At 36.9% G+C, this 12,722-nt stretch overlaps 1 protein-coding gene across 1 annotated transcript in view; it reads right to left on the minus strand.

Annotated features, from left to right (window-relative positions):
- Bend2 (BEN domain containing 2) overlaps positions 1 to 12,722 on the minus strand; it is a 60,796-nt gene that overhangs the window by 26,222 nt on the left and 21,852 nt on the right. Inside the window, 7 exon segments of the mRNA XM_071606673.1 lie at positions 690 to 812; positions 2,587 to 2,736; positions 4,805 to 4,984; positions 6,294 to 6,401; positions 9,874 to 10,288; positions 10,937 to 11,041; positions 11,710 to 11,784. Coding sequence (XP_071462774.1) covers positions 690 to 812; positions 2,587 to 2,736; positions 4,805 to 4,984; positions 6,294 to 6,401; positions 9,874 to 10,288; positions 10,937 to 11,041; positions 11,710 to 11,784 — 1,156 coding nt within the window.

A 12,722-nucleotide genomic window follows, 5' to 3' on the forward strand; every position in this document is an offset into this window, starting at 1 on the left:
AACTTGAATGAATCTCTAGGGAATTATGTGAGTTTTTAAAAAGCCAATCTCAAAAGATTATAGACTATATGAGTTGATTTACATAAATCCTTGTTAACTACAAAATTATAAAGAAGGAGTGCAGATCAGCCAATGGTAGAGACAGGGCAAAATAGAAGTAGGAGGTTTAAAGGAGAAAGGTGACAATAGGCAGGATCCTGATGCTTTATATTTTATATGTGATGGAGGATTTGAAAACCTACACATACAATGAAACTATATAAAGCTTAATATCTATGCACATACAAACGCAAGTAAAATTGAGGACATCTCAAAAAACTTATAATAGTATTGACATCAATATCCTTGCTTTGATATTGTACTATAGCTTTGTAAGATAATCTCACTAAGGAAACACTGTACAGCTAAAATTTTCTCAAAAAATTTTTTAGTTTCTCATTAATTTGTAATTAGGAAAAGCTACCACTATCTCATACAAAGGGAGTTAATGAATCTAGATTAAATAGTCTACACGTGGGGCTAGGGTTATGGCTCAGTAGTAGAGCGCCTGCCTGGCAGGTGTGAGGCACTGGATTCAATCCTCAGCACCACATAAAAATAAATAAATAAAATAAAGATATTGTGTCCATCTACAACTAAAAAAATTCTTTAAATGGTCTACACAGGGTTATGTATCAGTTCAAACTCACCAATACTGGCAGGAAGACAAAAAGATGAAGAAGTAGCTTGGTCACTACCATTTTCCAAGAAAGATGGGTTGTTCATCACCTGAGGGTCCTTTTCCAGGCCAGTTTCTTCTTGGTTTGATATTTCTGTAAAGGAAATATTTTGCAAATGGTTAAGAAAACACTCCTGACCACATATTCTATATCCTGCAAAACGATTTTTCAGGAATTAAGTGAAACAAAAGATGGTCACAGACAAAAGAAAAAAACAAAATCATCTGTTAGGTTGACTAACACTTCAAATAATTAAAGGAACAACTTTGATCAGAAAGAATATGGTAGAAGAAATGGCATCAGGAAGGAAGGAAGAACAGCAGAAGAGCAGCAATATGGCTACAGAGAAACTGGATCTCTCATACATGGCTGGTGGGGAATAGAACCCAGTACAGCCACACTGGGAAATAGTTTCACATAGAACTGAAAATGTAATTACCAGAGGAGCCAGCAATTATACTCTTGGGCATTCATCACAGAAAAATGAAAACTTGTGTGAGTAAGTGAAATGAAAAGGCAAAACTAAAACTTTAAAAGAATGTTCGAAACAGCTTTACACCTTAGTAGCCAAAAATAAGAAACCCATAGGTTTTCAATGGGTGAATAGATAAACTAACCATAGAGCATCTAGACCATGGATACACCAAAAACCTCAGCAACAAAAAGGAAGGAACGATTGATAAACACATGTGCATGAGCCCTCAGGGAATTATAGAGGGAAAAAAGTCAACCCCAAAAGGTTCCCAATTCCATTTATATAATACTGAAGTGACAAATTACAGACTTAGAGAACAGATTTAGGGTAACCATAACTTAGAGACAATAGGAGGACAGGGAATGGTGACTGGAGAGAACGAAGTTTGGTTATAAAAGAACAATATGAGAGCCAGGTGCGGTGGTGCACACCTGTAACACCAGTGGCTTGGGAGGCTGAGGCAGGAGGATTGTTGAGTTCAAAGTCAGCCTCAGCAACTTAGCAAGATGCTATCTCAAAATAAAAAATAAAAAGGGCCAGGAATGTGGCTAAAAAAAAAAAAAAGAAACAATATGAGGAATGGTAATGTAGTTTGCCTGTGCTCAAAGATCCATAAGCCTACCCACATGATAAAAGTTACCAAAACACACACATGAACATTCACACAAATAAAATATAAGTTAATCTTGGACATCTCAATAATATCTGGGGATGGTGTCATGTCAATATCCTTGTTGCAAAAACTTTCTATGGTTTTGCAAGATGTTACCATTGGGGAAAACTGGGGAATGAAAACATGAGATCTTGCTGCATTATTTATTACAACTGTATATGCAGATAAATTTTTCTTGAAAAAAAAGTTTAATTAGAAAAAGCTACCACTATCTTGCACTAAGGATGTTAATGACTCTATAATAAATAGTGCTACAAATAATAAGTACCATTTCAAATTCACCAGAACAATAAGGGATGAAGTGAGATGATGAGGAAAGATTTTGGCTAATGTCACCTTCTAATAAAGGAAGTTAATTTGTCTCAGGGTTCCTTTCCAGGATGGTTTGTGCTTTTGCCAACATTGCTATAAATAGAATATTTTTAAAAATTGAAAGAAAAGAAACTTTAATCCTTAAGGATGAAGAGGAGGGGCTGTGGTTGTAGCCCAGTGGCAAAGCACTTGCCTAGCTAATGTGTGAGGTACTGGGTTCAATCCTTAGCACCACATACAAAATAAAGATGTTGTGTCCGCCAAAAACTAAAAACTAAATATTAAAAAAAATACTACAAAATTAAAAGTTTAATTTTTTTAAAAAAAGCTACTTCTAGCTTTGTATTAAGGATGTTAATGGATCTAGATGAAACAGTGCTATAGACCATGTATCATTTCAAACTCACCACAACTGGGACTGATGACAAGAGATGAAGAGGCATGATCTTGGCCTTCATCATTTTCCAGTGAAACTGAGTTATTCCTTGCCTGAGGGTTGTTTTCCAGGCTGGCTTCTATATTAACTGGCATTTCTATCAGTATAACCTTTTCAATTACTGAAAGATAAGAATTCTCAATCATGAATTCTATTCTGAGTGAAATTATTCTTCAGGAAAAAAATGAGGGAGGATAAAAACATCCTCATAAAAAGTAAAAATTAAAAGAATGCATCCCTAGAAGAAATAGCCCCAAAAAACAGTTAAAGGAAGGTCTACAAACAGAAAAGACATTACATAAAAAGGAATATTGCAGCATCAGGAAGGAAGAACAATGGAATGATCAGAAAGATCATCCATACACTGCTATTGGGAATGTAAAATGGCACAGCCTCTCTGAAAAACTGGCAGTTTCTTATAAAACCAAACATGCTATTATCATAAGACCAGGCAATTATATTCTTGGCATTCGTGGCAGAGAAAAGAAAATTTATATTTACACAAAAATCACTACATGAGTGATTATAACAGCTTTACCTGTAATATCCAAAAACTAGAAAGAGAAACCCAAATGTTCTTCAATGAATGAATAGTTTTTTTTTAAGTGTTCCCAGTCAAGCATGATGGTACATAACTATAATCCTAGCTACTCAGGAGGCTGAGGCAGGAGGATCTAAATTTGGAGGCCAGCCTTGACAATTTAGCAAGATTCTATCTCAAAATAAAAAGGGCTAGGGATGTAGCTCAGCCGCAGAGCATTTACCTGTCATGAGTGAGACCCTGGGTTCAACCCCCAGCACTGCAGAGAAAAAAAAAATTGTTCATATCTATACCATGAAAAGCTACTCATCAACAGAAAAAACAATTAAGAAATTAAAACTTATATTTATATAAAAATATACACATGAATATTCATAGAACATTTATTTCTAATAGCCAAAAACTAGGAAAAAATCCAAATGTCCTTCAACAGGTGAGTGATAAAACAAAATATAGCGTATTCTAACTATGGAATAATGTTCAGCAATAAAAAGAATAAACTGAATATACACAACAACCTAGATAAGTCCAGGAAATTTAGCTAAGTGAAAAACAAAGCCAATCCCAAATAGGATTTCACCTATAAAACCATTTGAAGAGACAAAAATTATATAGATGGAGAAGAGATCATTGGTAGTTGGGGCAGGTAGGGAAAGGCAACCTGAGGAGTTGGGTATGGTTATCGTCAGGCAATTGGAGAATGCCTTGTGCTGATGGATATCATCTCTCCCTTACCTGTGGTGGTGGACACACAAACTTACTCATGGGATAAGATAACATAGTGCTAAATATACATGTGCACACACAAATAGACACAAATAAAACTGGGGACATTGCAATAAATCTGTGACTTATACCAATCACAAAATCAAAATTGTGATATTTTACTGTATTTTTATAAAATACTACTATCAGGGGAGGGGGAGAGGAGACACAAGAGCTCTCTGTATTATTTCTTATATTTGATTGTGATTCTGAAACAGCTAAAAATGAAATGCTTAATTTTTAAAAAGCTATCACTAAGAATTAATATTAAGAATGTTGCTGAGGGCTGGGGTTGTGGCTCAGTGGTAGAGTGCCTGCCTAGCATGCGTGAGGCACTGGGTTCGATTCCTAGCACCACATATAAATAGATAAAATAAAGGTCCACTGAAAGCTAAAAAAAATTTTAAAAATATTTAAAAAGATATCAGGATTGCAGGCATCATCTTTTAAAAAAGCAAAAAAAAAAAAAAAAAAAAAAAGAATGTCACTGAATGCAGTGGCACATGCCTGTAATCTCAATGACTCCAGAGGCTAAAGCAGGAGAATTTTAAGTTCAAGGCCAATCTCAGCAACATAGCAAGATCCTGTTACCCCATCTCAAAACAGAAGATGAAAAGGGTTGGGGATAGAGCCTAATGGTAGAGTACCCCCGTATTTAGTCCCCAGTACCTCACACACACATAAACGTGTCTGTGAATCTAGATTAAAAAGTACTATTTGTGGGCTGGGGTTGTGGTTCAGTGGCAGAGCGCTTGCCTAGCATATGTGAGGCACTGGGTTCGATTCTCAGCACCACATGGAAGTAAATAAATAAAGGCCAATCAACAACTAAAAAATTTTTTTAAAAAAGTACTATTTGTACAAAGTGTCACTTTAAACTCACCAAGATTGGAGGAGATGGGGGTAGATGAAGAAGCAGATTCTGAGTCAGTGATATTTCCCAAAAAAGCTGGGTAATATATTGTCTGACAATTGCCATCCAGGTTAGCTTCTGCTTTTCCCGGCATTTCTATCAGTACAACTTTTTCAATGGCTGAAAAAAAAGGATGCCCAACTGTAAACTCTATATGAGGTGAAACCATCCTTCTGGAAAAAAGTAAACTAAAAACATTCTCAAACAAAGGAAAACTCAAAGCATTTGTCCCTAGCATACTTACCCATACAAAAGGCTAAAGGAAGATCTTGGAACAGAAAGGATATGATGAAAGAAGGAAATCTGGAGCATCAGGAAGAAAGAACAATGGAAAGATCAGACAGACAGATGTAGAGAAACTGAATCACCCATACTTGCTACTGGGAATGTAAAATGGCACAGCCTCTATGAAAAACTGGCAGTTTCTTGTAAAACTAAACATGCTATTACCATAAGACCCAGCAATTGTACTCTTGGCATTCATAACAGAGAAAAGAGAATTTATATTTACACAAAAGCCAGTACATGAAATGTTCATAGAGGTTTATTCTTAATGCCAAAAACCGGGGGGGGGGGGGAACTTATATCCTTCAATGGGTAAATGATTACAAACAACTATTGCATAACCAAACCACAGAAAACTATTCAGCAATAACAAGAGAGGAACTATCTATTGATATACACAACAACCTGTATGAGTCTTCAGGGGGGAAAAACCTGCATACCATAAGATTACCTTTATATAATACTCTTAATATGGTAAAATTATAGACTGGTGTTTGCCAGGCATTAGAAAACAGGCCCTTAGGAAGGAAAGGGTGAGCTGAGAGAGGTGAGTGTAGTATAAAAGCAAGATGAGGCAGCTGGCAGTGATAGGATTGTCCTGTATCTCGAGTGTGATGTTGGCAATCAAACCTACTCATGTAATAAATCTGCACAAAAATAGATATGAACACATATAAAGTACCAAAAGTAAAACTGGGCAGCCAGGAACTGTGAGTCATGCTTGATAATCCCAGTGACTCAAGAGGCTGAGGCAGGAAGATCACAAGTTCAAGGGCAGCCTCAGCAACTTAGCACAGACCCTGTTTCAAAACAAAAAATAAAAAGGACTGGGGATGTAGATCAGCAGTAAAGTTCTCCAAGATTCAATTCCCAATACCAAAAAAACAAAACAAACAAAAACTGGGGACAGCTCAATCACATCTGTGTATTGTATCAATGTCAATATCCTGGTTGTGTCATTTGACTATAATTTTGCAAGAGGTTATGGTTGGAAAAAAGTGTATAGTGTACAGGGGATCATGTTGTATTATTTCGTATAAATACACGTTAATCTAAAATTATTTCAAAATAAAAAGTTTAATTTAAAAAGTGAATTATAACTGATTTGCATTAAGGATGCTGATGGATCCAAATTCAACAAAGCTATTTATAATATATATCATCTGAAACTCACTGTTCGATGGAGAGGAAGAATGTTGGTCATTGTCATTTCCCATTACAGCGGGGCAATTCACTGTCTCAGGGTTGTTTTCCAGGCTGGCTTCTTCTATTCCTGGCATATCTACAAGAAGAACATTTTCAAGAACCCTCAACTATGAATTTATACAGTAGCCAAACTATCTTTGAATAACATATGGGGAAACAAAGACATTCTCATATACAGGAAAACTAAAATTACTTATCCCTCACAGACTTATCCCTAAAGAAAGGCTAAAGAAAATCTTCAATCAAACAAGGATATGATGACATGTGTGGTGGTGCATGCCTGTAATCTCAGCAACTCAGGAGGCTGAGGCAGGAGGATTGCAAGTTCGACACCATCCTCAGGAACGTAGCAAGGCCCTAAGTAATTTACTGAGACCCTGCCTCAAAATAAATAAATAAATAGATAGGTAGATAAATAAATAAATAAAAAGGACAGGGGATGAAGCTCAGTGGTAAAGCAATCCTCAGTAAAAAAAAAGGATATGATAATGAAAATTAAAAAAAGAGAACAGTGAAGTCTTAGAACAGGAATGAGGGTAAGGGAGGAGCAATGGAACACGGGAGGAACAGCAGAATGATATTAACCAAATTATGTCACATGCATGTATAAACATATCACAATGAATTCCACCTTTATGTATAACTATAATGCACCAATTTTTAAAAATCAACTTTAAAATATGATGAAAGAAAGAATCTTTGCACATTGGGAAAGAAGAGAGAAAAAATAAAGCAGAAAATCTGAATGCAGAGAAACCGTATCACTCCTATATAGCTGATAAGAATACGAAGTGGTCTAGCCATGCTGGAAAAGTCAGGCAGTTTCTCATAAAGCTAAACATGCATATGGCCAAAGTCATCAAATTGTGCACCTTAAGTACTACAGGTATTTATTTATTTTTGGTACCTAGGATTGAGCTATATCCATCAGCAGCCCTTTTTATTTCTTATTTTGAGACACCAAGTTGCCCAGGCTGGCCCAGAACTTGTGACCCTCCTGCCTCACCACCATCCAGGATAAGTATGTGCAGGTTTTTGCATATCAATGTTATGATTTGAATGTGTCCCCTCCAAAATTCAGCATTGCTGATACGACAGAATTAAGAGAAGAGGCCCTTAAGAGGTGATGAGGGCCAGGCGTGGTGGCGCATGCCTGTAATCCCAGCAGTTTAGGAGGATCACAAGTTCAAAGCTAGCCTCAACAATTTAGCGAGGCCCCAAGCAACTTAGCAAGACTTTGTCTCAAAAAATAAAAAAGGGAGGGAAAAAGAGGGAGAAGGGGAGTTGCACAGAAGATGGAAGGAGAACCTCATTATTATACAGAATACATATATGATGTTGTAATGAGAAAAAGAAAAAATAGTGTGTCACATTAGATTGGATAGAGAGAAAGGATGGGAGAGGAAGGGAGGAGTAAGGAGGATAGGAAGGGCAGAATAGAATTGACAATATGATTGATGTATGTCCATTCTATGTATGTATTATATGTCAAAATTCATTCTACTGTCATGTATGACTAAAAATAATAAAGAAAGAAAGAATTTTTTAAAAAAATAAAACATAAAATAAAATAAAAATAAATAAATAAATTAAAAAGGCCAGGCATGGTGGCACACACTTGTAATACCAGTGGCTCAGCAGGCTGAGGCAGGAGGATCACAAGTTCAAAGCCAGACTCAGCAAAATCAAGGCACTAAGCAACTCAGTGAGATCCTGTCTCTAAATAAAATACAAAAAAAAAGGGCTGGGGATGTGGCTCAGTGGCGCTGAGGATCAAACCCAGGTCCTCACACATGCTACGCAAGCGCTATACCACTGAGCCACAATCCCAGCTCCTGTATCACACACAGTGGTGCTGTGGCTCAGTGCCCCTGAGTTCAATCACTGGTATCCAAGATAAAAATGAATGAATGAATAAATAAATAAATAAATAAATAAGAAAGGCTTGGGATGTAGCTCAGTGATTAAGTGCCCCTGGATTCAATCTCTGGTACCAAAAAAAAAGAAGTGATTAGGCTATGAGGGCTTCTCCCTCATAAAGAGTGTTGAGGTCCTTACAGAAAAGGTTTCATGCAGTGGTCTCTGAGTTTGCCTTTCTGCCTTCCAACACGTGAGGACACAGTGTTCCTCCCCTCTGGAGGAAGGAGCACTCACCAGACAACTGAATTTACAGAGGCAAGGTTTGATCTTGAAATTCCCAGCCTACAGAACTATGAGAAAATAATGTGGACAATGGCATTTTCTTATAGCAGCATGAGTAAACACAGAAATCAATTATGTCTCAATAAAGCTATTTTTATAAAAACTAATAAACAAGGGGCTGTGGGTATAGCTCAGTAGTAGAGAGCTTGCCTAACATGTATGAGGCCCTGGGTTCAATCCCCAGTACCACATGTACACACCAAAAAAAGAGAGAGAAAGAAAGAAAAACTAAACATACACTTAACATGTGGCCCTCAATTACTCTCCTGAGAATTTGTGTCAGAGAAACAAAAACTTAAATTTATACAAAAATCTGTACATAAATGTTCCTAGCAGTCTTAATTCTAGTAGTCGAAAACTAGGAAAAAACAATAACTAAATTCCCTTCAATGAATAAATGGTTAAACCATGGTACACCTATACCATGGGGTAGAGTATTCAGCAATAAAAAGGAAGGAAATACTGATACACACAATCTGGTTGAATCTCCAGTGAATGATGTTGACATGGAGGACAGATCAGTGGCTGCCATGGGTTAGAAATACGTGAAAGCAGAAGGGAAAGACAGGTAGAGAGGAATGAGTTTGCTTATAAAAGTTGTAATACAGGGGCTGGGGTTGTGGCTCAGTGGTAGAGTGCTTGCTTAGCATGTGAGAGGTCCTGGGTTTGATCCTCAGCACCTCATAAAAATAAATAAATAAAGGTCCATGGACAACAAAAAAAAATATTTAAAAAAAAAGTGCAAAACCATGCATGTATGGAGACTTGAATTAGGTGTCAACATATTTTGTGTACAGAGATATGAAAAATCGTGATATATGTGTTTAAAAATAAATAAACAAATAAATAAAAGAATTGTAATGCAAAAAACCAAAATACATGTATAAAGACATAAATTAGCATGAACATACTTTATTTATATACAGAGATACGAAAAATTGGCTCTCTATGTGTAATAAGAATTGTAATGCATTCCACTGCTGTCGTGTATTTATTAAAAAAATAAAATCAATAAAAGGAAAAAAAGTGCAATACAACCTTGTGTGATAGAAATGAACCTTGTGATGATACAATGTTCTGAATTTTGAGCCTTCTCAAGTGATAAAATTGCACAGAACTAAATTCACAGACACACAAATTAATACAACTACAGTTTCACAAGATGTTACCATTGAGGGAATCTGGGTAAAGAGTATCCCTCTGCATTACTTCTTAAAACTCCTCATAGATCTACAGTGATCTCAATATAAAACTTTTGATTGAGAAAATAACACTAGTTTATATGCCGGATTTTTAAAATCTAAGTTAAAGAATGCCATTTATACCATATGTCATTGTAAACTCACCAAAATTGGGAGGGATGCAGACACACGGCAAGGTAGCATCTGGATTCATGCCCTCATTCCCCACATCGGCCAGGTAATCCATCTCAACATGGCTACTGGCCACGCTGGTTTCTCCTGGTGGCAGAACTGCTATAGGTGCTGCTATGTCAGGCTGGGCAGGTGGGATGACATTGTTGGTACTTTCCACACCTCCACTGAAAATGCAGGATACTATAGTGAGACCAGGAAGTGGGCTCTCTGGCATGAGACATGGCTGCAATGAATGTGTGGAGACAATCCTGGGAAGGGATGAAGTCTCCTGGTGATCAGGCTGCTGTAGTTCAAGGCATGCTTCAGGCTGATTAGATGCTCCTACAGGTTCCTCCTGGGCACAGTTCTCCCAGTTTTCCATTGGCACGGATGTGCTGCAGTTTCCCTGTCCATGGAAGAATAGAGAATGAGTTTAAGATCTTTTCTTCAGTACATAGGCTTTAATTTCTCCACAAGACACACAATCAAAACTTCCTTGTGTGAATCCACGTGACGTCTAAAATGATACCAACGCAGTATAAACAACTGTGAGTAAAAATGAGAATTAAAAAGTTGGTAGAAACATTCACGCCTATATTCCTTTGTCACATCATTTTCTACTGTTAAGGGCATATGCCAGATTTACAATATATGGATTTTATTCCCCTTAACACTACATTTGAATTACATTTTATACATGATGATTATTTTTTCTTTTTTCTTTGTTTATCTTTTAGTTGTTGATGGACCTTTATTTTGTTTATATGTAGTGCTGAGAATCAAACTCAGTGCCTCACACGTGCTAGGAAGGCGCTCTTCCACTGAGCCCCAGCCCCAGACCAATACATGATGATTATTAATGTAAAAATACTCAGTGTCACTGAGTTTGACACTCAGTGTCAAACCTAAACTTCAGCTTTCTTTCAACAGAGTTTTCGTCCCCCATGTGCTGCTGAAGTATAGATAAGCCTTGCTAATCTCACAATTACTACTCCTTACCACTTCTGGCTGACAGAGGTTTGCCAAAGTTGTAAAATGTTCTTAAAATACTTACACACTTTTGCATTGGTGATTTCTCCCAAGACTGCTGCATTTTTGAAATGATTCCACAAAGCTGGTTAACCTGCCTATTTGTGTTTTCAATAAGTTCTTGCAAACCCTATTAAAATTTAAAAAAAATTAGTAATTCCTATTTCAAAAGGAAAGTCAAATGTGTGAAAATGCCATTAAGCCAAATTTAACTGCTAGGTACAGCTAAAGTCGTCTAGTCATCAAAAACATTGTGTTTCCTAACTTGAGGCCTGATTGTGGGTGACACGGAGACCACCTGGCTGAAACAAGGAGCCTCCACTGCCACTATACCACTATAACCCATGCAGACACTGGAAGAAGCAGCTCCAGTGCTGTAGGTAAATGTGTCACAGCCCCTCTAAACCATGGATGTGGCCATTTCACATCGAGGAAAGTGCTATTTTAAGGAAAGAAGTGTTCAAATCTACTAAAAGGCCAAAAAGTCACCATCCACACAAGGACTTAAGAACTAAAAGCAGCAAGCATTCCATAAAGAGCCAAATATAACAGATGTGACTTTTGGCTTCACAGTACTTTAAAATCATGCAGTAAACAATTAATCTTATAAAACCACTGAGTACATGTTCCCTATGTACCCATCAGTATGTAATGACACAAATACACAGAAATTTCAGGCAAAACCATACTTAAATAAAAGGCCAGAAACATTTCCTCAGTAATTCATTCAAATAAACATAAAAAAGAAAATTTTATCTCAGTATTTCAGACAATTACATTTAAGAGAAATCTTAATACCTCACAGTAATGCTGAAGTTCCCTAAGTTGATGTCGAGGATTTCCGTCATAGAAAGCTCCAGATTCATTGCTCCCCTATGAATATTGCAAAACAAATTGTCAACGCTTAACATCACTAGGAGCCAAATTAAGCCCCAGAAAACAATAACACTTTAAATAGTTACCAATTTTAATTACTTTTACTTTTTACCTATGTTCAAAAGGATTTTGGAAGTCTAATAATATAAAGCAGAAATAAAGTAAGACCAAAATCCACATTGTTATGAAAATGAAAAAGAAAACACTGATTAATAAGGGATTAAGGAGCACATACTCTGTAATCCCAGAAACTCAGGAGGCTGAGGCAGGAGGATCACGAGTTCAAAGCCAGCCTCAGCAAATGCAAAGCACTAAGCAACTCAGTGAGACCCTGTCTCTAAATAAAATACAAAATAGGGCTGGGGGTGTGGCTCTGTGGTTGAGTGCCCCTGAGTTCAATCCCTGGTAGCAAATAAATAAATAATAAAGACTAAACGAAAGAATTTATTACATAAGAACCAAGGTTTTAAAAAAGCTACTGAATATCAGTATAAACAGTTTTTAATATGTATAGATACAGAAATGTAGATTTATATGTATGCATGGATCAGGATATACAGGTTTATTTCCAACCTCTGTGCTCACAATGGTATAAGAGCAGCAATGAACACACATACTATCCAGATCTTGGTTTCTAAATACTATTCTCCAGTGAAATAAACCAGGATTCCTTCAAAAAAAAGTAAATTTCAGGGCTAGGACAGAGAAAGTTCAGATGAGCCTAGAACATCTTATGATTTCAGAAAATAAGAAAGTACTCAAGTAAAGGGGGGATGGGGAGTCAGATGTGTGGCACATGCCCATAATCCCAATGACTTGGGAGGCTGAAGTAGGAGGATTGAAAATTTGAGGCCAGCCTCAGCTACTTAGCCCTAAGCAACTTAGCAAGACCCTGACTCAAAAATAAAAAGGGCTGGGGATGTGGCTCAGTGGTT

This window comes from Marmota flaviventris, chromosome X (genome assembly GCF_047511675.1).
Source record: "Marmota flaviventris isolate mMarFla1 chromosome X, mMarFla1.hap1, whole genome shotgun sequence".
Classification (NCBI taxonomy): Eukaryota; Metazoa; Chordata; class Mammalia; order Rodentia; family Sciuridae; genus Marmota; species Marmota flaviventris.